We start from the raw sequence: 25,000 nt of genomic DNA, 5'->3' as shown, positions 1-25,000 counted from the left end.
CAACTCCAATTTTTGACTCCTAATTTTGGAGTCAGTGGTTGTCATTTACATTCACTTAAAACAGCAAAAGGATTAAACATGCTGTATCACATCACGTCTTATACAATGCTACGGCATCAATTGCAGATTTTTACATTGTGCAGTTCTCCTCTGATCAGACAAAACCAGCAGTTTAAATCATCTGCAGCCAAAATAAAATAGTTAACAGCCTACACTTTTTTGCAGCATATTTTAATTGTTTAGTTTAGATAATTTAGAAAATTACATTGCAATCTTGGAGACAGAAAGTTAAAACATCAATTTCTTATTATAATTTTTAATGGAAATATGTGTAGCATTTCAATAACAAAGAAAAACAGTCCAATTGCGCCCAAACAACATAAAAAAAGAAATCATAAAATAGTTTTAATATCTTCTTAATATAAATGTTTGATACTTGAATACTGAGTACGGAGGGAATGAAAAAATCTGGCATAGTGGACGGTCATGCAAGGCACGCCCCAAACCTGTGGTTGTTCATTTCTGTATTTTTTTAACAGCAACAGACACTCCAACCGATCAATAAACAAAATAGCAAGATTTTCAATTTGATTTAATGACCAATTAAATATTAAACCCCTACACTAAATGTTTAACGTAAATAATTTACACATTAATCTTTTAACACATTTAAGTGTTCTTTTAAATAGACTATTACTTTACTTCTAAGTATCACTGTTTGCTCTGTGCAATTTGTTCGTTGTAATTAAATAAGGGTGTGTTAATGGGACGGCATACGGCGGAAGAAAAGTAGTGAGTCAGGCCTATTTTTGAACACTTGGCCATATTTCTGTTTAAAAATCTTCTTTTTGAAACGAATTTTGTTTGGTATAATTGTATCCTAATTGTAATGTATATTCTGTAGTTATCTACAAAGTTAACAAGAAGAATGAATATTAGAGGTGAAATTAAGTGCGTTCAGCGCCAAAACAAAATCAAGCCCACGTTTTGTCAGATTTTGTGTCAATATATATAGATTTTGTCATTATGATTAGTGTTTTATTTATTACATTTTTCTTGAAATAAGCATAAGTTGAATAAAAAATTTGACATAACATGACATAACAACATAATTTTACATGCAGTGCTAATGCAAGATGTCGATCTGCTAAATTTACACATATACTATATTTATTTTATAATGCAGCAAACTTGACATCGCAGGTGGATCGTCTTTAAAAACAAATTGTTGCAAAAAAGTGTGCTTTCTAGGAATTTGAAAGTGCAAGCATACTTCATCCCGAAGCATTATTATAGCCTAGAGTGCTCGTAGTTGCGAACTTCAAAAGCAAAATCATAAAACCTGTGAGCACGCATTAAAAATGGGAACCTTCGTTGTTCATCGTGCTTGAGAATAAGCATTTAACTGTAACTGCTTCATTCAGGAGGGTTTGAAAAAACAGAAACGACTCTTTGAGTCGATTCCTGTCCTGGAGTCGATTCCAGTACTAGCTGGAGTCAACTCCCCATCCCTAGTGTGCAGTTTAATATAAAGTTAAAGGGCTTCTATTTTGCCCTTTTTACAAGTCTGTGAAGTTTCAGCTCAAAACACCCATCAGATCATTTATTATGCCCTGCTGATGTACAATATGTAAATTGTTGTGATGAAAATGTAAATTCAAATTCGAATTCAAATTAAATGCAAATGAGCTGGTTCTTCCCGCCCACCCACTGTCAGATAAGCACATCACATATGGACAGCAACTCAGACATGAATCAGAGACCAGTCACAAACACCCAGGTAAGACTGAACCAGGAAGTTTACGAATGTCGTTTATGTGGAATGTATCCATGTGCAGTGAATCGGCAAACACACACAAATGTCATTAAGAAAGTTCGGTGTGTATACACATACCCAAACATGTTGCACTGTGTTTGCACATCTACTCGCCTTACAAGTAAATATATGCCACAGTATGGAGATTCGTTATAGCTACTGTACAAATAAAAATTATTTACAAACCAGGACTCATGTTGTATGATTAAAGCATCCTCGTTTATAGTTGTACTGACATGCAGCTTTGGTGATTTGAGTGGTTATGAATTGCATAGCAATTTTTATTTTATTTATCATTTGTTGTTGTTCCCAAAAATATAACATCGGGTGGCACGGTGGTGCAGTGGGTGCAAGAAGGTCACTGGTTCGAGCCTTGGCTGGGCTGTGTTCATGTGGGTTTTCTCCGGGTGCTCCGGTTTCCCCCGCAGTTCAAAGACATGTGCTATAGGTGAATTGGGTAAGCTAAATTGTCCGTAGTGTACAGTATGTGTGTTAATGAGAGTGTATGGGTGTCTCCCAGTGATGGGTTGCAGCTGGAAGGGGATCCACTGTGTAAAACATATGCTAGATAAGTTGGCGGTTCATAATAAAGGGATTAAGCCGAAAGGAAAATGAATGAATGAAAAATATAACATAACATATAACATAAACATAAGATTGATTTTGAAGTTCAGGGTCACAATTATTGTTATATACATAACACATGAACCTTCCTTCCATCAAGCCCTCTTACTATATGTTCTGTAGAATTGTCTTTTTATATACCAGATAAAAAGAGTTTAGATTAGCCATCCATCTGCCCACCAGCCACCTTCCGGCTTTCATGAGCTCTCTGCTAGCCTTTTGAATCCACACAATCCTACTCATGTTCTCATTCTCTCTCTCCAGTACTCATTCTACTCACACTCATACGTCTTCATCTTCCCTACTGCGCTTCAGTTAAGTGTACATTCACCTGTCCGAGTGTGCACTCCATGGCGCCCAGGAAGTCAGCCTCTTTAAGTCCATTATGGTTGCTGCTGATGTCATGAAGCTCAAAACGAAGGCGCTGCACTTCCTCAAAATAGTAGTCCACTGTGAAGACTTTGGAGAAAACTGGACTGATGCTGCTGCGAATCACTTCTGTCCGATCCACCTAGAACAAATCAGAACATGTTAAATGATATTCCCTTTTGGGAACATTTTATCCTATTGAATTGCAGGCTGTCTATTTTGATCATGAAAAGGATTTTCATCTGTTCATTTTATATCCTGAATTGACTCAGTTAACATTCAAATCAATGTCAATCACCCTCCAGCAAGAGTGGTGAGGTTTTTGCACTTGATTATTGATTTTCTCACAGGGTTTTAGGAATTTACAACAATAACAAGCTTCTGATTCTTAAAAATGTTATTATACTCAGTCCCATGTGCCATCAAATGTAATGCCGTCAATATGATGAAGCCTTGCTGATTTTTGCTGATATTAATACATGAATTCAGCAAGTACACATGGATCCAATTTAATAGTAAAAATAATCATTCATATTATTATTTACATTATTATGCATATTTGCTGTTTAGTTTATTATTGCTGCCTCCACAGTAAGGTTGCACAATAAATTGTTTCAGCATTGATATCACAATGTGTGCATCCGCAACAGTTGCAGGATATGCAATTGGCCAGGAGCCACAGTTCACAACACATAAAATTTGTGGAGTTACTGCAGAGTTTAACCATAATGGAGTAAAAGTTGAAAGCCTGAGAACGTTTAAAGTATCCATGCACAAGAAACTGTACCATTTTGCATTGAATTATTTACACAATTATTTTACATTTGATTATCTGTGTCTCTAAATAGCACTTGAATTAACACTAGACTACCCTGAAAACCATAAAGCACTGTTCATTAAACTTTTTTTTTTATCTTTGCTCTGTTGAATTTATGCTTACAATTAGGCCTGGGCGATATTACAAAAAGAATTATCATGATATCATGTTTTATATCATTCGCTATCCTTTTTTTATTGATCCATTTTTAACAATCCATAGAGGAATATTACTTTTTTTTATTTAACCACTTTATTTTAATTTACCAATATTACTAAGGCAAATAGTTTTAATAGTGGGCGTCACGGTGACGCAGTGGGTTGCCTTACAGCAAGAAGGTCGCTGGTTCGAGCCCCGGTTAGGTCAGTTGGCATTTCTGTGTGAAGTTTGCATGTTCTCACCATGTTCGTGTGGGTTTTCTCCGGGTACTCTGGGTTTCCCCCACAGTCCAAAGAATTAAATAAGCTAAATTGGCCATAGTGTATGTGTGAAAGAGTGTGTATGGGTGTTTGCCAGTGATGGGTTGTGGCTGGAAGGACATCCGCTGCGTAACATATATGCTGGATAAGTTGGCAGTTCATTCCACTGTGGCGACCCCTGATTAATAAAGGAACTAAGCCGAAAAGAAAATGAATGCGTTTAATAGTCAAAAACAAAAATATTTAAACAAAATATGTCATCTCTTTATAATAAAATAAACAACTGTTAAAGAGACTCTTAAACTTGATAAATAAAATGGTACAGTGTGTGCAATGGTAAAGTGTAATGATACAGTAAACCTCAAACTCTGTCAACAAAACAAATTATGATAATCAAATCTGAGCTTTCAAGTAATGGAACTAACCATCATTATTCAATTACATATTGCAACATTACAAATTGTGAAGTTGAATGACTACATTACCCCCTATGCTAAAAACTCTTTCAGATGGTGTGATAGTGACTGGGATGCACAAGAAAAAAAACCAAAAAGCCACTCTGGCGACATCCTTACATCCTTTATTTTTTTTTTTACAATCTCTTGCTAGCCACAACACTCATTTTTGTGTGTTGTTATTCTGACCTGAAGTGACAATGACACAACCCAAAACTCACATGAAAAGTGTGAGTGTGTGGTTTCCTTCACCATTTTCAATGCGCTTTGCACTCGTGCTCCCCTGGCATCTTTCTGTAACTAGGCGACCATCAACTGTTGCTGCAGCTCCGATAAAAGTTAGAGAAAAGTAAAAAGCACTGCAGTATTTGGATGCGCTGTGTTTGTCTGAGGTAATTAGTCTACCATTATCACTGAAATTAGTATATTTCATACAAAGTGTGAGGCAGATTGGTTTGTTCTGTGGAAATTGGTTGGTTAGTTTCTGAGTGGAAAATGCACATTATGTGCGCGTCGATCCCTATTTGCGCGCACAAGTCAGGCGCCTCCATTGTAAATGACAAACTTCCACCCTTTGTAACCAGGGGATGCGACACTGACAACAGATTTGCAGATCCACATGCAGGTTTATTAGCAAGGTCAGGCAAACAGTGGTCAATACAGTGGCAAACAGATGTATGAGGGCAATCCAGAGTCATTGTCAAATTAACAGGCAGATGGTCACAAGACAGGCAGTAAAGAGGATGAAACAAATAAAGAAGGCAAAAGATCAAAAACACGGCAAAGGCAGACAAAGGAAACACGTTGTAATGTCACTATAGCAGATAACAAGACTCAACAATGATTGTCTCAAAGTGAGCTGTATATATGTGTGTGTAATCAGTACTTGAGCAGCATCAGCTGTGTGCAATCAGTCAGGATCTGGAACCGGTTGTGTGTGCGGAGCATGACTGGTTCTTGTAGTCCATTCACTAGCAGATTTGTAGCTTATGTGAATGTTTACCAGCGACCTCTGGTGGTTAGAACGCTGGGGATCATGACGCTCTTATTGGCATTGCTTGCAAGACGCATGCCCAGCAACGTCATTTTAACAGAACTATAGCCTTCATACCAAACTTTTTTTTTTATCGTTATTGACAATGGTGTTCGGTCAATAAATACCATACTGATTTTAATCATCCAGCCCTACTTGCAATTATTTTATTATATTTTATGCATGATTTACTCCCCTGCACATTCATCACAATCAATCTAAATAAATAATTTCTTTCCAAAAAGCACTATTAATGGCATCTGGTGAAACTGTATTCATATTGCAAAACATATCATAGGAAAAAACAGCACAATATTCTTTTTTTCCAATATCGTGCAGCTCCACTCCACAATCATCAGTGTTTAAAATGTTTTGACTTGTTTGTTTTTTGCTAGTATTGTCAATGTATTAAAATGTTTGAACATGTATGTGTTAACAATGAACAGATGTCATAAAAAAAGTGCTGCGAGTCCCTCTCTGGCTTAGTGCCAGCTATAGTGTACAACAATACTCGCGTGATCATACGTGTATGAAGTATTTCTGATTGAGAGTTCTCAAGATCAACTCAAGCCATGAGTTGTTGTCAAAATCTTAGTCCAATCATAAGTCTTCTTTCATTGTGTCAAGTCTAGTCACAAGCCTTAAATTTGAAGTCTCATGTTCACAGCACTAGTAAGTAATTCCCATTATGTACAGTAAATTGCATTGCTTTTTATATAAGCATATATTAAAAGCAGTACAATGAAAATTACAATAACAATTAGCTTATGTTCTTAATAACAATTTGCCATTTATCAAAATATGAGCAACTTTTTATAATAAGTTTATATTCGTGAATATTTCAAATAATGACAATGCATTTATTAATTAATTTATATGTTAATGACTTGTATTACATAGGCCTGAGTTAGCATGAGGAAACAAACTTACAATAACAAAGAATGTATGTATTGCATATTGTTAGTTAGTTGTAGTTATTGCATAAAAAAAGAAAAGGCACAAAAAGGCACAAACACTATAATCCCACTGCAGTGTTCCTCTTATATCATTTCACTTATCATGTTCCATATAATGACTTTGTTTTGCTTTTCAGGTAATGACTGAACCAGTGCATAATAGGGATCATGTAGAATTGCTAATGTGTTGAGTGATCCCAAAAATAAATAATTAACTATGCTTTCGTTTGTATTCATTTGCACCCGAGCTAAATGTAAACATATTGATTTTAAATGACTAGAATTGTTACTGAAACTAAAAATTCTATTTAGGTTTTTATGTTCCAGAGAAAAAAAGAGTTACATGAAGTTTTGGAATAAGACTATGTTAAGTAGATGGTTTTAATTAGTTATTATCCCATTAAACATCATATATTTTCAAATACATTAAATAATAAGGGGGAAATTAGATTTATTAATGTTGTAAAATGACTGAAAGAGAATATATGGCATGAAACAATGAAGTTGTCCCAAAAAAACATAAGAATTGTTGTATTTATTTATTTTTTTATTTATTGAAAATAAGTAGCTTGAACAAGCAGCAAAAGTATGTGAAGCAAATAATTGAAATGGTTCTAAAAGCTGCTTAGTTAAAAAACAAACAAAGAAAAACACTTATTTTATGTCAAATGTGAGCACTAAGCAAGACCTTTTCTTCACTGGTTTCAAACGCTTCATTTTTTTTACTTTAATGCTCACAGCTGGAGTTCAATGGCACTGCCTTATTAATTATGGATCATACCGTTAACTGTGCCAAGCATAACTCCCAGGTTCCAGAAACACCTGTTTTGTGCTGCAACTGAAACCTTTTACAGAAACATAGCAAAAACCAACATGCCACTGCAGCACTGCATGTCAGCATCTTTGTTTTTATTGGCAAGGCAAAAGACAGTGTGCCAGTAAGCGTGCTTTCTGTGATCTAACATTGCTGTTTTACATTACATACACAACACAGCCTCAGAACGCTAATCAGCACTAACAGGCATACACATGAATTAACATAAACGCATAAAGACTCGGTTCTCATGTATTATATAAGTACGTTTCTGCTCAGATTGTCATTGAAGTTCTGTATGCTGTAAACTTATCATCAAAACTTTGGTTGTTCAAAGCGAGGAATGGAAGTCTCTTATTGCCTTGCATCCAAACCGACACTTCTATTCTATTCTCTACAAGTTTCTATTTAGGACACCTCATAAATATGTATATATAAAAATATATATATATATATATATATATATATATATATATATATATATATATATATATATATATATATATATATATATTTGTGCTATAGAAAATAGAAAACTTCAAGGTAAACACACCTCAAACCACTGTCCATGGGACTGCATCTTGAGGACGACACAGGGGTCAGGTTTAGATAGAGCATCTCGGTCAGATATTCCTTTACAGGCCACACGGAGCTCCACTTTTGTCAGGCATGGGCTGTTGAAGATGCCCAGTGTGGTGGCAGCAGATTCGTAGATGTTACTCATTTTGTGTTTCTGTGTTCTGTTTCTGAAAAAGAAATACATATATATAATTTATGAAAATTTTTATTATTTATATCTAACTGTACAAGCTTGTGTATTTTTTTCACATACATAATATACACTCGCTGGCTCATAACACACATTTCTAATCAGAAACTCATTGCATTTAGGCATGTAGGAATGATCAAGACGGTCTACTGCAGTTCAAACTGAGCATCAGAATGGGGAAGAAAGGTGAACGTGGCATGGTTCACTGGTGCTAGACAGGATGGTCTGAGTATTTCAGAAACTGCTGATCTACTGAGATTTTCATGCACAACCATCTCTAGGGTTTACAGAGAAGGTCAGAAAAAAAGAAAAATCCAGTGAGTGGCAGCTCTGTGGGCAAAAATGCCTTGTTGATGCCAGAGGTCAGAGGAGAATTGCCAGACTGATAGAAAAGGCAACAGTAACTCAAATAATCACTCGTTATAAGGTATGCAGAAGAGCATCTCTGAATGCACAACTCATTGAATCTTGAGGTAAATGGGCTACAGCAGCAGAAGACCACACCAGGTGCCACTCCTGTCAGCTAAGAACAGAAGATTGAGGCTACAATTCACACAGGCTCTACAAAATTGGACAATATAAGATTGGAAAAATGTTGCCTGGTCTGATGAGTCTCGATTTCTGCTGCAACATTTGGATGATGGGTCAGAATTTGGCATCAACAACATGAAAGCATAGATCCATCCTGCCTTGTATCAACAGTTCAGGCTGGTGGTGTTGTAATGGTGTGGGGAATATTTTCTTGGCACACTTTTGGCCCATTAGTACCAATTGAGCAATGTGTCAACACCACAGCCTACCTGAGTATTGTTGCTGACCATGTCTATTCCTCTATGACCACAGTGTACCCATCTTCTGCTGGCTACTTTCAGCAGGATAAAGCACCATGTCATAAACCGCGAATCATCTCAGATTGGTTTCTTGAACATGACAATGAGTACACTGTACTCAACAATAGTCTCCATAGTCACCAGATCTCAATCCAATAGAGCACTTTTGGGATGTGGTGGAACGGGAGATTCTAATCTTGGATTTGCAGCAACTGCGTGATGCCATCATGGCAACATGGATCAAAATCTCTGAGGAATATTTCCAGTACCTTGTTAAATATATGCCACAAAGTGTTAAGGCAGTTCTGAGGCAAACGGTACTAGTATGGTGTACCTAATAAAGTGACCGGTGAGTGTATTCTATCAATGAAAAAATGAGGGGTCAGCTGGATTTTTTCAATGCTTATAAATTTCTAGAACACATTAAATTAACCAAAAGTGACAAAAAAATCTAATCAAAAATTCTTAAAACAAGAGTTTTAACTTATTACTTATTGAATCAATCTTTTTTTATTTGTTGAAAAATCTTTGGCGGACCATGTGACATGAGTCGGTTGATGAATAACAAATTGTAGTTCATCATTACCTTATTAAATTGACATAAGGCAATAAAAAAATTACAAGCTCCAATCTTTTGGTTAATATCGTACATATGGTATGGTAAAATTGATTAGACATATGGTATCCCATGTGTCTAAAAATGATGATATCACTTTTGGTTTCTAAGCTGGACCTAGCCGTGTGTAGATAAACCAAATTGATCTCATTCAGACAAGGCACCTTTCTATTAAATAAAAGATGCGTTATTGTTTATCATAACAGAAATTGTCTGTAACTTGTGATTCACTGGTGTTTTTTTCTGATTATTTACATATCCAAACTGCATTGCAGTAAAATAAACATACAATTAAAGAATATTTTTATATTATGATATAATAATTTTAATGTGTTTACAATTATTAGGATAGTTTATTACATGTAGCTAGAGGGCATCATTGCATCTCGAATCTTCCAAAACTGCCTCCCTTTTCTTTTCATCACCCGACGATTACTTTAAAAAGCCACTTTTGCTTTACCTGACCCTTAAAAAAGTTTTACTTTGATGGTACCTCATAACGTTGATTCAGTTATATCAAATCATATGTTGAACCTAAATAAAACCAATTCTATAGCACGTTTTATAGGTTAGCTGACAAAACATTGTTATACTGCAGTCTCAGGAGAAGGCAGTCCTTGAAATAACTTAAATTAATTATCTTTCTCTTTTAAATGGACAAGTTCCAGCACGATAAGTGCGTTGATTACAACAGAAAATTGGCCACTTGTTAAATCAGACACTCCGATAGCATTGCCTTATAATGAAATTGCTCTTCATTCAGGCATCATGTGGAATGAGCTCAGAGTTGTCCCCATGGGAGAGATTCCCTCGAACACAGAGCGAGCATCTGACCCCAATACTCCGAGGCCATACCACAGAGAACGTGTATCTCTGTGTGTTACTCAATTATTCATGCCCTCTGCTTCCTTTTGAGCGCCACATTTTTGTTATCATTATTGTTATTTTTAGATAAAAGAGGCTGACGCACCGTTGCGGGCTGCTGCAACCCTTCAGAGCCTCACAGCCGTGCAAGATGGACAAAACTATCAAGAGCAACCCCCAGCAGATTTTACTGTAAGCAATCATGTCCCACTTCGATGCAGTGTTTTAATGCACCTGGACAGATTAACTGAAATGACTTTGCATGAATAGCAGGTGCTCACGCTCCTGGCGCATAGTTATACTTCTATGTGTATGTACAACTCATGTACATAAATAATCCTGGAAAGCAGTTTCCTGCAATATGATGAATAATCAAGCACTCACACAGGAGCTCAGTAGATAGGCTCATGTGGACCGCTGGCCTAGTTTTCATGCTGTTAATTTGTGGTAGCTATAAAAGTGTTTGAACAACAGAATGCAGATATTCTCGTTATATGAATATTCATTACATCAAAAACTCCACAAGCTTGTACCTCTCTGCTATGAGTTTATTGAAAAATACTATACAGCTGATGAAATGCATGTAAATGTCAAAAAGACAAAAGTGTTTTTTTATGGAAGAATGAATGGCAGCCTCCTTGAATGAAAATAATGGAGTGGTCAAATTTAGTTTCAAACTGTAAATTGAGATAATGTTAAACTGGGTTCATTTTTGAGAAATGACTATTCATAAGGTTTTTATTTTTGATAGAGCATCATTTTACTCAATTTTACTCAATCAATTTACACATGTATGCATGTCACATGACAAAATGGCTTCCTACACCTAGGTTACACCACACTGCACTGGCTCAGTTCTGTCTTGCATGCAAAGGTTTATCAGGGCATAAATATAGCTAATATGACATTTAACAAAATAAATACAAAATTAAAATAAATAATACTAATAAATAAAACTACTTACACTACACTTTTCATATTTTCAGCCTTTCACTGCGTCTTATTTACTGTTTACTTTCTTGGTATACAGTAGCCTATTTGGCTTTTACCTTAACAAATGAATCAGAATTACTTTTCAAAAACATGTCAATCATATAAGAGATGAAGTCAATTCCAATAATGTTTGTACGAATCATATTTATTTGTCTTACTTTCTCAATTGTTATTTTAATGACCCACATCCACCAAATGACATCTTAAAAATTTGACTGACTGCTAAGTCTTATAATAGAGGAACAATTACTACAAACACGATTCAAACAGAATCAACCGCCCTCTTTAAAAAACTGATAGTATTTCTATGCATATTCACGAAAAATGTATGCTTAAATCGATTTACATATTTTGGGGTGTATGCAAAACTATGAGGTAAAATGTTTATAAAGGTACAAAACTTACCCACTGTTTTCAGTATAAGAACAAATCCCAAGAGATGCAAGAAAAAAGTTCCTCAGTTTTAAGATTGTGTTGAGTGCAGTTTACGCACTGGACTCATTTTCCATCTGATTCCATGTGTAGATTTTCAGCGGTCATAAAAAAAGCAGCTCCATCGAGTTGAGCGTTGAAGGTGATGGATAGTCCGACCTGCAGGCTCCTCTCTCCACATAAGAGCAGGGCACGCGCGCGCACTCCACTTAACTTCACTGTTTAGTCCTACTGTTACGCTGGAGAGGAAGTACATGGCGCAGACGCGGTGTAACCCTGCACTCTGGCGGTTAGTTCTGCCAATTACAATTGAACTTTTTTTGGTGGATGAGCAGCTAGTGAGAGTGAACGGTTGTACGTATTTTTGGGGGTCTGGCTGGCCTCAAACAAATCCAAAAGGACGACTGAACCGATTGTGAATTGTTAAAGGTGTGGTTGTCTGTATAGATTTTGTAGTGTGGTACAACATGTCGCAAAATAGATATATGTTTCTGATACAGATGCACTGTAAAAAAACTGAATTGAGCCATTAAAAATGCCCTCTCTGGCACAAAAAGACTACTCTAGAATAGAATAGAATAGAATAGAATAGAATAGAATAGAATAGAATAGAATAGAATAGAATAGAATAGAATAGAACAAAATTATTTGTGATACAGGCTCGTAGACAGCCTGGCGAAAGGGGTGGTTTTTTTACTCAAAAAGAGGACCTTTTTGCAGTTATTCACCTCATTTTCTATTTAATTATGAGGTGTAAATACTGCATTTTAAGCAATTTTTTTGCTGGATTAGATTGTCGCATCATCACACTTTTTGATGTACCAAAAACATTTAGAATTAAGAAATAATAGAATAATATTTACAAAAAATACACAATACTTATTTAAAAAAAACATATTTATTACATTATATATCGTTAGATAGTAAAATAGAAATCAGTTTTTAAACAAACAAAAAAAGTGTAGCCCATTAACATTTATTACACGCTTAGAAAAAAGGGTACAATGTTGTACCAAAGACGGTACAAACCCTTGTCACTGGGGAAGTACCTTTTTATGGGACAGAATTGTACCTTAAGACAAAAAAACAAATTTGTACCATTGCAGTTTGTACCTTTAAGGACATGATTTGTACCATGGGAAACCAAAATGTACCTTTTGTTTTTAAAACCTGCAGATACAATATTGTACCTTCACGAAAGGTACAAATCTGATTCATGAAGGTACCACTACAGTGACAAGACACTTTGTACCTGAACAGTGTCAAATGTGTTCCTTCAATAATTATTATTTATTTTTATTTTATTTTATTTTTTTATTTTTTTTATTATTATATATATTTTTTAATTTTATTTATTATTATTGTTATATTCAAAATGCATCAATTTATTTAGTAAATCATAAAATATATGAAATAAATGTTATCAGTAAACATAAATACATTTATTAAACAATGTTTCAGTTTACAATAAAATTTTATTTTTGTGTAAATACACATTTTAAATTTACAATAAAAAATAAAAAATACTTTAACATAAATTTAAAAAAAAAAAAATTTTTGCTAAACATTTCACAACACTTTACACAAAAAGGTTACAGAAACACATTTAAGGGAAAAGGTGGAAATGCGTTCTTTATGATTTTTAAAGTGTTCTTCACATGAACAACTCATTGCTTAAATCTTTTTTTAACAAAAACTGCTCTTCTTCGTGAGATGTATTCACACCAAAACTAATAATTCTATTTGGCCTAGTCTTGTCAATGCTCTTAAAATGAGATATTCCATAGTATTCTTTCAGCAATGCTGTAGAAGTATCGGGTACTTCTTGAAACTATAAAGATTCTTTCTTTTCAGAAGTGTATTACATTATCTTATATTCTGGTCTATTCTTTCTACAATCCTAAAACGAAAGGATCCAAATACTTTTTTTAGTAATGCCAGAATAATCATTTGTGTGTTAAATGAACCTTTAATAAAACATTCTTAAAATAATATTGTGTGTGTGTGTGTGTTCATGTTACAATTATAAAGATTGTTTATTTATTTAGAAGTGCTCTATTCTATTCTATTCTATTCTATTTTTTCTATTCTATTCTATTCTATTCTATTGACACGCTGAGCTTTAAGACCACATTGAGAGACAACATGGTCCATATTAAGCACTCCTATTTTTTCTTTCATGATTTGATAAGCCTAATGCCCTCTCTTATCTCTTATATCATTTGTTACAGTTGTTTGATTCTGAGTTTGTTGGTTCCATGCCATGGATAGTTTAAAATGAAATTAACTAAAATGCTTATTGTTCTATTCTATTCTATTCTATTCTATGCTATTCTATTCTATTCTATTCTATTCTATTCTATTCTATTCTATTCTATTAACTTTATTATCATTTATTGTTTTATAATCTGTTTTATTTGAATCATATATTATATCCTCTTACAAATAAGGTTATTTATATGCACCAACTCATTGTATAAATGTTTTTAAGCAAAAAAAATGCTGTTCTTTGTGAGGTGTATTCACATCAAAATTAATAATTATATTTGGCCTAGTCTTTTCAACACTCTTAAAATGAGATATTCCAAAGTATTCTTTCAGCAATGCTGTAGAAGTATCAGGTTCTTCTTGAAACTATAAAGACTCTTTCTTTTCAGAAGTGTATTATCTTATCTTATCTTATCTTATCTTATCTTATCTTATCTTATCTTATCTTATATTATATAATATAATATAATATAATATTATATTATATTTTATTATATTATTATATTATATTATATTATATTATATTATATTATATTATATTATATTATATTATATTATATTATAATATATTATATTATATTCTGGTCTATTCTTTCTGCACTCTTGTGAAAGAGGGGGGCAATGAAATTGATAATGGTTGTAGAGGATTCTTCATGGAACAATTTATAAAGATTCTTTATATTTATTTAGAAGTGCTCTATTCTATTCTATTCTATTCTATTCTATTCTATTCTATTCTATTCTATTCTATTCTATTCTATTCTATTCTATTCTATTCTATTCTATTCTATTCACCTGAGGTTTGGGACTGTGATTGCGGCTCGCCATGGTCCACGCCCAGCAGAAAAGCAACGCTCGGTTCTGTGCGAAACATCCGGGGCTCATTCAGGGGTGTCACTCAAGCCTGCGAAGATGGCGACGACAGGCAGAAATACACTCCTATCGGTTAGCACAAATGTAAATAACAGCACTTCCGAAAGCCAAAACCCCGAGGAGGAGGATGGACAGAATTTATGGTAGGCTTAGCCGGGCATTTTATCCTCCATTCAATCCTGGATGTATGGTCAGAACGCAGATTTATATGGCTCAGAGCCGCATGTGACAGTTGTTAGCCGCTAACTTGCAAATTGCCCCAGCCGGGCAGGTACACACAGGCCAGCCTGAATCAATGATCTCACTGATGCATATTTCTATAAGCATTGTGATTTAACATCTAACGCCACACTATGTTCCTCTGCGTTCAGGTCATCGATACTGAGTGAGGTGTCGACGCGCTCACGATCAAAATTGCCGTCAGGAAAAAATGTGGTGGTTATGGGTGGGTGTTTTTCTTGCCTCTGTCACACAAAAATGCTGTTTCATGTGTGTTCTGCATCCCATTGTTCTGCATCCACTGGTTGGTTAATATTGAGCAACATAACAGCGTTAACTAAATGCAATGGTTTGAACGTAACGTTACAACTCGCTTGCTCCGCCTGTGCACTGATGTGATTGTAAGTGCTGTTATTGTTATTGAGCACACGTCATTGTTTCCATTCATCGCCGTCAGACACCGCGCGCTCTAAAACATTATAGTCTGTCTTTTGAGTTTAATTTACCATTTTTACAATGTGACATTAAATTCCGTTATAACTGTTTGTATATGGTATAGACTGTCGGGTTTGGTGAATAGAGATAATCCGCACTCTCAGACACTGGATGTGTCTCAAATGCTTTTGTGTTGCCTATCTAGACAGCACCATTGGAGTGTTCTGAAGAACTAAATGCAGGACTGCTATATAACATGCTAAAAGACCGCAGATGTGTCTAAAATGAATAGAAAGTGCTATATCGTTGTCTGTTATGAACGATAATGCTGTCTATGTAGGCAACTCGCAAGTTTTTGAGACACAGCCAATGACTGGCTCATTTGCGCTTTACTCACAGGGCGTCAGACATAAATGTCATACAGACTCTGTTGGATGAATTAATTTATTACAAATATAAGACAGTTGTTATTGTGAGAAGTATTTTTCTTTACAAATTTGCACACTAATTATTATGTAATGTTTTAAAACAAATTTTGGAAAGCGGTAAATTCAGTTTGTATTTAAATATCTCAATTCATACTCATTCTATAAATTGTTCATTTAAATAGAACAAAAATAGATTTGAACAATTGAAACTTCACATGTTAAAAATGAAAACAGAAGATAGCATTATTCATTTTGAGTTTTAGTAACATAAATTGAGCATCAATATCACATTGTGTATATTCGCAATAGTCACATTGTAGGACTAGATAATTTATTAAAGATATTGTTGTAAATATTTATACATTGATGACAATGTTAGTCTATGCTACTGTTAGACCCCCTAGAAACCCATAAAGCTTATTTAACTTTAGTTTTTTCTCTGTTGTATATGTATATGCATGTAATTGATTACGCTTTATACAGACTTCTGCATAGAAAAATACTTGATCACCCCAGTCACTCGAAATTCATGAAGTCTTTCTGAATAGAGCTATTGAAATGATCTAGCAAAATTCTATTCATATTGCAGCAAAACAAAATATTGCAATGTCAGATTTTTATAATGTCATGCAGCACCAACTATTATTAAATAAAACAATATAATTATTTCATTCAAATGAAGACTAAATGTCTATTAAAGGTTTTGTAATCTGTTACAGGTCTTGAATTCAAATGTACGTTGTGTATCAGTTCATCTTGTTAAATTATTAATATGCTTTTATGAACATTAAAAACTGTGTACACAGTCCATCCATTATTTTTATTTGCTTATGCCTGCATGTAGTTGTAAAAGCAGAGAGTGAGGAATTTAGTATGCATATATCCAGTTGTATCCAAATGTATCTAATCTAAATGTTTGATATATTTATCTGTGTGTTAATATGAACTTTTAACAGGTGAAGTGGGGTCTGGTAAGACCACCCTGGTGGCAAAACTCCAAGGTGTAGAAGAGTACATGAAGGGACGAGGCTTAGAGTACCTGTATTTCAATGTTCACGATGATGATATTGATGGTAAGAATTAAAACATTGTCTATATAGGAGCAACTTCATGAAAATGTTAACCTTGCCATGAAAAAAATTAGTTTTCACAAAAATACAGAAACCGTTTCTAAGTTTTTATTTTTTTGTGTAAGCAAGTATTTTATAGTACTAGAAATACTCAAAAATGTCTCTGTCAATGTTTTCAAAGTATTATATTTGATTTTCAAGTGGCAATTTCACATCTGTCACATACACAACGGAGAGATGTCACATCTATAACAAGGCTTTTTCCTCATAAATGCAAAAATCTTAAATGAAATGAAAGCAGTAGTTTTTGTTCTATAGTGAGCTGACTCATTATTTCTTTTGGGTTGTGTTGTTTAATTCACAGAATTTCTACAAAGTATGTTGTCTACTGTGTAAACTCTCTGACTTTTTTTTATTCCACATCCATAACACATGTTTATTTTCCTCATTTAATATATATATATATATATATATATATATATATATATATATATATATATATATATATATATATATATATAAAATGAGGAAATGTTAACATATACTTTCTATGTGAATTTATGTTTTGAGTTTTTACTGCAAATGTCACATCCATAACGCTGGAATTGTGCATAGACTGTCTTTAGATTTGCAACCTTAAATTACACTGTATTAGAGAAAGCTGGTTGTGATCTTCTGCAACCAGTCAATAGATTGGACAGTATTTAACACTGCTGTGTTTTGCTGTGGTGTTGTCGTAGTTTGTATTAACTTTGATGAATAATTCTCTCGTTATATTAATGTGTTAATTCCAAGTCAACACTATTATGATAAAACTGGGAAATGTAGATGGGCTTGGTTTCCAACCAAAAGCCTGAAGTGTAAATTGTGTAGTACAAATACATACATACTCTATGTTTGGTGCATTCACAACGTTTACAGTTTAGTTCTGTTTTGTTGTGAAAAAGTTTCATTTTTACCAGAGTATATTTTTTTTATTTTGAAATTTAAATGACTTTCAACATGTATGTTCTGCTTTTAACATATTATTAACATACATATGCTGAAGTGAAATAAAAGACAATACTGACAGAGCAGTCATCACGATTAATTAACTTTGAGCACAATAATCATCATTTCATTCCTTATAGAGCAGCTTTAAAAGTTGTACATCCATCCGAGGTCAAAAACAACTTACTTTTCTTGTACAGGACATTGCAACATCACATCGATTCTCACATTATCTGCATCAGTTCCAATTTTTCGGAACCTCTCCTTTAGAGAGTGTACTTTGCTTGAGCATTGGTCAGATAGCTCAGTTTTTTTGTGAAAAGTTTACCGTCTACAGCGTATTAAACATGCATTACTATATCTGAATTTCAGCTTTGATTCAGCACTTGGATACACATAAAAATGCTACAATGGTGTTAGTTTTACTTTATTAATTTAAACGTGAGTGTATGTTATCAACCACACAAACCAAACTTTACCAGTTCTTAGCTGGGTCAAAGTAGACCTTGTACACCGGGAGCCATTGAAGACCATATACTGGGATTCTTCCAATTTGTAACAAGCCTACATAGATTCAAACAGTAAAGACGTAAGATGTTTTTTACTGATGGATATGGTGAATCATTTCAGTCGGTTTGAGTAACTTTGATCTGTAAATCTTTAACATGACCTTTTAGATTGAAAAAGTCTGAATGACACACTACATGAATGGTAATATCTGAAAGAAAACAAAAAACACAATAAGGAACTTTACCTCAAATGACTCAGAAATGTTGCTGATTTTAAAAGACTTCCAAGATTTTTGCAAGATGTTGTCTGTACTTACTAAACTTGAGAGAAATGTATAGTTAACATACTTAATGGTGTACCATTTTCTGAAAGTATATGGGGGGGGGATGTATCAGAATCTACAATTCTGAGAATGTATATTCAGTCACCTGTTAAGTGTCTCAAATAACAATACAGCTATTTGTCAATACTGTATTAACAGCTTCTTCAGATTCATGCATATTAAAGAGCCCCTATTATGGGTTTTTGATAATGACCTTCTATTCAGTGTGTAACACAGCACTAAGTGACTGAAAACATCCAGCTGAGGTTTAAACCTGAAAGTGCACCGTTTAAAACTATTGATTCTTTAACTAAATAATCGACTCAGAGTTAAATAAATGAATCGTGTTGAGTTCAGAACTTTTGCTTGAGCGTCAACGTCGATACGTTACATCACCAAATATGTAGTTCCAGAACCGGTAAAAATGTGAACGAGCTTTCCCTTCAGACACAAGGGGAGCGTGGGGGATTACGGGACTGATCATGACGTGAAGGAATAAAAGGTTAAAGTTCATTTTAACAACAATACCACAGTATAGCCAACCTAGTGCTTTGTTTGTTCCCGTCACTTTTCTGATTATTGATACAATAACCTATACTGCAATGTGGCTGTTTTCTATTAAAGGAAGTTGTAGAGTTGTAAAGAGTTGTAGAGACTATTATTTATGGGACTTTGTCAGACTTTGACAGGGACTTTGTAAGCTACTGTTACAGTTGATATGGACCAGTTTCTTCCTCCGGATCATAACATGTAGGTGTAATTTAAAATTGTTGCCTTGTTTTGTGTAGTTTGCCAAATATATGTTTAATTGTGTGTTATAAGTGGTAATCACCCTGCGCGGCTTGTAATCACTTATCTATTATAGATCAGTGCTTGTACTGTATTTTTCAGGTTAAATCTTCATGGAGCTATTCACATGTTGTGTCCGTGCTTCTTCCTTTACCGATTTAAATGTGTTTCTGAGCTCACGATCTTCTGCCGTTTGTTTTTGCTATGGCCACCATCACCTGTGTCTCACACACGTAGCACGGTCAATTTTCAAAATAGTTCAACTTTTGCCAGTTTGTGGATTAATACAGAATGTATGTCGTTGTTATCATTGGGGTAAGTGTTAAGAGTAGAGTAAAATGCTTGTGTTTAACGGCATTGCTTTAATGCACTCCTGGGTTGGGTTCACACATATACTCTGCACTCTGACTACTTCAAAATTGTTGATAAGCCATGGTGGGCATTTTTGCCTGTCTTGCGCTGAACGCAGTCGACCAATCACAACAGACTGGGTCATCAGTCCAATCTGGGCAGGTTAGCTTTGCGCTAAGGAGGGTTTTGGGAACAAATTAATTTCTGAACGAATCAAATGGGAGTCGTTGGGATAATTAGGTAAAAATAAATGCATATTATAAGACAATGAAAGTGTTTTTTGACTTTGCATGTATACCAGCCTGTTGTCGGAGACACCCAAAACCAAAATATGACCTTTTATAATGCAAAATAGGGGCTCTTTAATTTAAAATTACAGTATACGTTATTGTTTGATTCGTCCATCATATGTATACATGTTCATAGAAAAATATCATTTTTGCAGTTTATGTTATAATGGTTTTATTGTGACTATGTAAAATACCCATTTTATGCGACTAAATAACAATGATTAAAAGCAATTTTACCAAACCAGTTCTTTTTTGCTTATACGAACTTGCTTGTGTACTTGTATAATACGTACAATGCATTTTAACATATTTATCAGAATTTTCCAAACAAAACTAAATTCATATCCTACACTAATGTACAACATTTAAATGACAATGTTGGGGTTTGTCCATATGTGACCCAACATTTTTTAGAGTGTGCATTATTTCCATATCACATCATGTTATTCTAAACCTAATGAATTTTTTTTTTTTTTTTTTTTTTGGTAGATCAATCACGGTGTAATGCATGGGTGCTGGATGGGGATTTGTACCACAAAGGTCTGCAAAAGTTCGCTATATCACTGGAAAACCTGGAGGACTCGCTGATTCTGTTTGTGGTGGATCTGTCCCGGCCATGGCTGGCCCTTGACTCACTGCAGAAATGGGGCAGTGTGGTGAGAGATTTTGTGGACAAGCTCAGAGTTCCCCCTGAAACCATGCGAGAACTGGAGCACAGATGTGAGTAGTGGCGTTGTGTGTATGTGCGTGTGTGCATGCGTGCGTGCGTGCGTGTGTGCGTGTGAGTGTGTGTGTGTGCGCGTGCGTGCGTGTGTGTGTGTGTGTGTTAAGATTGTGAGCATGTTTGCATGCTAAATACCCTGTAGGACTGATTTAGTGTGGTGATGCATTTTGATATGAGACCGTCTTGTGAATCAATGGTACTCAGTCTTTTTGGAGCAAAGGGTTCCTTACAGGGAGAAGATGTTCCTGTTAAAACCTTATAATTATAATAGGGTTAAAGCTTATACTTATTACAGTTTGTACTTGTATTATCATTACTAACAATATAATTTTTCAGAATACTTTTTTTTTTACATTGTAATACATTTTCTAAACCGATGGTAAATTAAAATCATAAAACCTATACAATTTACAAATAATGTATTACATTTTTAACAGTTTTATGAAACTTAATGAAATCTGCATATTTTTTCTTGAATTCTGTTTTATTAATTCAAATTCTGTTTCGTTTAAATGCTTTAACTCAAATGGAATTATCAAAAAGTATGTTCAATTTATAAAGTTTTGTCAACTTTATATTTTGTTTACGTGAAATTGATAAAATGCTTTTTCTGCGTTCATGTCTTGAAATGTAATGGAAAAATTTCAACAATTCCTTTTTTTTTGGTAAAAAAGTGACGCTGAGCATAATGCATGCATGTAGAAAATGAAAATGGGCCACACAGAACATGCAGACTTAATCCTTTTATCAGATTAATGTTCACATATGCTAGACGAGGGGTCGGGAACCTTTTTACAGCAAAGAGCCATTTTTTATTTTTTTTTAGCAAATGTGTTTTTAAAGCGCCATTGGGGTAAATTTATATAGTATACAGTGTATATACATACTACTTTATATGCATTATATTATACTTTTATTGGTTTCACGATTCAATTTTTTCCGCAGCGCTACACGCACATTAGCGAAACGTCCTTTTATTGTTAATTGAGTTTTTAATTTTTTTTACGGCGAAATATACAATAAAAAGGGAATAGTTATTGTATTTTTAATATGAAACTGATTTCTAATAACAGTTATGATTTGTAATTAAAACCATTAAATATTATTGAAGGGAGTTTGCAGAGCCCTGTATTTTTGGTCAAACAAGTGGCTCGCAAGCCATACGGTACTTTAAATAACTTTTTAAATTTATTCGCCAAATATTTGCCAAATGACCTTTTACATCATAATTTCGTTTCTATACTTGGATTTCATGATTCTGTCCTTGTCTGCATCACCGTAATCATAGGTAACCTTCAGTCGTGGCCAAAAGTTTTGAGAATTACATAAATATTGAAAATTGGAAAAGTTGCTGCTTAAGTTTGTATAATAGCAATTTGCATATACTCCAGAATGTTATGAAGAGTGATCAGATGAATTGCATAGTCCTTAGTTTCCAAAAAATTTTTTACTTAATCCTGAAAAAAACCTCCACTGCATTTTATTGCTGTCATTAAAAGACCTGCTAAGATCATTTCAGTAATCGTCTTGTTAACTCAGGTGAGAATGTTGACGAGCACAAGGCTGGAGATCATTGTGTCAGGGTGATTGGGTTAGAATGGCAAACTTGACATGGTAAAAGGAGGGTGATGCTTGAAATCATTCTTCTTCGGTTGTTAACCAAATCACAAATTTATAGGATCATCAAGATCTTCAAGGACAGAGGTTCAGTTCTTGTTAAGAAGGCTTCAGGGCGTCCAAGAAAGTCCAGCAAGCGCCAGGATTGTCTCCTAAAGAGGACTCAGCTGCAGGATCGGGACTGATGTAGGACTGATTTAGTGTGGTGATGCATTTTGATATGAGACCGTCTTGTGAATCAGTGGTACTCAGTTTTTTTGAAGCAAGGGGTTCCTTACAGGGAGAAGATGTTCCTGTGATAACCTTATAATTATAATGAGGTTAAAGCTTATACTTATTACAGTTTGTACTTGTATTATCATTACTAACAATATAATTTTTCAGGATACTTTTTTTTTTTACATTGTAATACATTTTATAAACCGTTTGATTGTAAATTGAAATCATAAAATCTATCAAATTTACCAATTTACTAAAGAGGACTCAGCTGCGTGATCGGAGTGCCACCAGTGCAGAGCATGCTCGGGAATGGCAGCAGGCAGGTGTGAGCGCGTTTGCTTGCACAGTGGGGCGAAGACTTTTTTAAGATGGCCTGGTGTTAAGAAGGGCAGCAAAGAAGCCACTTCTCTCCAAAAAAAAACATCAGGGACAGACTGAACTTCTTTAAAAAGTATGGCGAATGGACTGCTGAGGACTAGGGAAAAGTAATATTTTCCGATTGTTTGGGTCATCTGGAAAAAGGTTTGTCCGGAGAAAAAAAGGTGAGCACTACCATCAGTCCTGTGTCATGCCAACAGTAAAGCATCCTCCTGAGACCATTCATGTGTGGGGTTGCGTCTCATCCAAGGGAGTGGGCTCACTCACAATTTTGCCCAAAAGCATAGCCATGAATAAAGAATGGTACCAAAGCACCCTCCAACAGCAACTTCTTCCACCAATCCAACAACAGTTTGGTGACAAACAATGCATTTTCCAGCACGATGGAGCACCGTGCCATAAGGCAAAAGTGATATCCAAGTGGCTCGGGGACCAAAACGTTGAAATTTTGGGTCCATGGCCTGAAAACTCCCCAGATCATAATCCCATTGAGAACTTGTAGTCAATCCTCAAGAGGCAGGTGGACAAACAAAAACCCACTAATTCTAACAAACTCCAAGAAGTGATTATGAAAGAATGGGTTGCTATCAGTCAGGATTTGGCCCAGAAGTTGATTGAGAGCATGCCCAGTCGAATTGCAGAGGTCCTGAAAAAGAAGGGCCAATACTGCAAATACTGACTCTGCATAAATGTCATGTAATTGTCGATAAAAGCCTTTGAAGCGTATGAAGTGCTTGTAATTATGTTTCAGTACATCACAGAAATAACTGAAACAAAGATCTAAATGCAGTTTAGCAGCAAACTTTGTGAAAACTAATATTTGTGTCATTCTCAAAACTTTTGGCCACGACTGTAATGTTGTGGATCCCTTGTGAGCCCCTGCCATAGATCAGAGTCATTTCTTAATCTCTGGAAACCCCCCAAAATGTCAATATTACAACAGAAAGCAAACTGTTAAACATATTCTTGTGGAGTGCCCTATTTTTAATGTTATCAGACAACAATTTTTATCTGCAGAGACATTAAATGAAATATTTTTAAACGTGAATCCTTCTAATATTGTAACATTTTTATCAAAAGTAAACCTTAAAAAACAGTTTGAGATTTTTTTTTTATCTTACACAGTGCTCAGCATATACAAGTATACCCCTCACCAATTTATCTTTTAAGTTCATATTTTTAATAGGAAGCTATACAGTATTATATTTGTGCAAATATATTAGTCAGTACTGAAGCCAAATCTGGAGCTTATCTAACAAAATAAGTTATGATAATGGTACAAGAACTAGTACACCCAAATTTACGTTATAGAAAAATATTAAAAACAAATTTTAAAAAAAGAGAAAAAATCAAGAGAAGCAAAAAATAAAAATAAACATTAAGTTGAAATTTTGTAGGTTGTAATTTTTTTTGAATTTGCTTGAATTTAATTGTATTTAATTGTAATTGTATTATCTTTCAATTTCTAAATATGTTTGGTGACAAAAATATTATTTTATTAAATATATCTGTTTAATAAATCTGTTTTGTTTAAATGCACTAAAATACATTGCCTATATTGACTGAAAATGGATAAACATATATTTAAATGAAATAGCCTATATTCATTTTCAAAACAGGGTGTACTTAATTATGCTGAGCACTGTATATTATCATTATTATTATTTATGTATTTTATCCTTTGTATTATTTATTGCTGTTTATGACTGA

The 25,000-nt window shown here is 34.4% G+C and overlaps 2 protein-coding genes across 5 annotated transcripts in view; one reads left to right on the top strand and one right to left on the bottom strand.

Moving 5' to 3' along the window:
- Positions 1-11,883, bottom strand: part of cpne4b (copine IVb) — an 89,752-nt gene extending 77,869 nt beyond the window's left edge. The window contains exons 1-3 of the mRNA XM_056480330.1: positions 11,781-11,883; positions 7,857-8,049; positions 2,772-2,951 (exon numbers count right to left, since the gene is read on the bottom strand). Coding sequence (XP_056336305.1) covers positions 2,772-2,951; positions 7,857-8,027 — 351 coding nt within the window. The 5' untranslated portion in view covers positions 8,028-8,049; positions 11,781-11,883. The remainder of the gene's footprint in view (positions 1-2,771; positions 2,952-7,856; positions 8,050-11,780) is intronic.
- A 3,090-nt stretch (positions 11,884-14,973) lies between these two features.
- dync1li1 (dynein, cytoplasmic 1, light intermediate chain 1) overlaps positions 14,974-25,000 on the top strand; it is a 35,711-nt gene continuing 25,684 nt past the window's right edge. For all 4 annotated transcript variants that reach the window (XM_056479273.1, XM_056479271.1, XM_056479274.1 and 1 more), the window contains exons 1-4: positions 14,974-15,091; positions 15,320-15,393; positions 16,987-17,103; positions 20,842-21,072. In XM_056479273.1, coding sequence (XP_056335248.1) covers positions 14,988-15,091; positions 15,320-15,393; positions 16,987-17,103; positions 20,842-21,072 — 526 coding nt within the window. In that variant the 5' untranslated portion in view covers positions 14,974-14,987. The remainder of the gene's footprint in view (positions 15,092-15,319; positions 15,394-16,986; positions 17,104-20,841; positions 21,073-25,000) is intronic.

The sequence above is a fragment of the Danio aesculapii genome, chromosome 19, assembly GCF_903798145.1.
Source record: "Danio aesculapii chromosome 19, fDanAes4.1, whole genome shotgun sequence".
Lineage (NCBI taxonomy): Eukaryota > Metazoa > Chordata > Actinopteri > Cypriniformes > Danionidae > Danio > Danio aesculapii.
The sequence above is the reverse complement of the archived record's forward strand: the minus strand, read 5'-3'. Positions and strand labels throughout refer to the sequence as shown.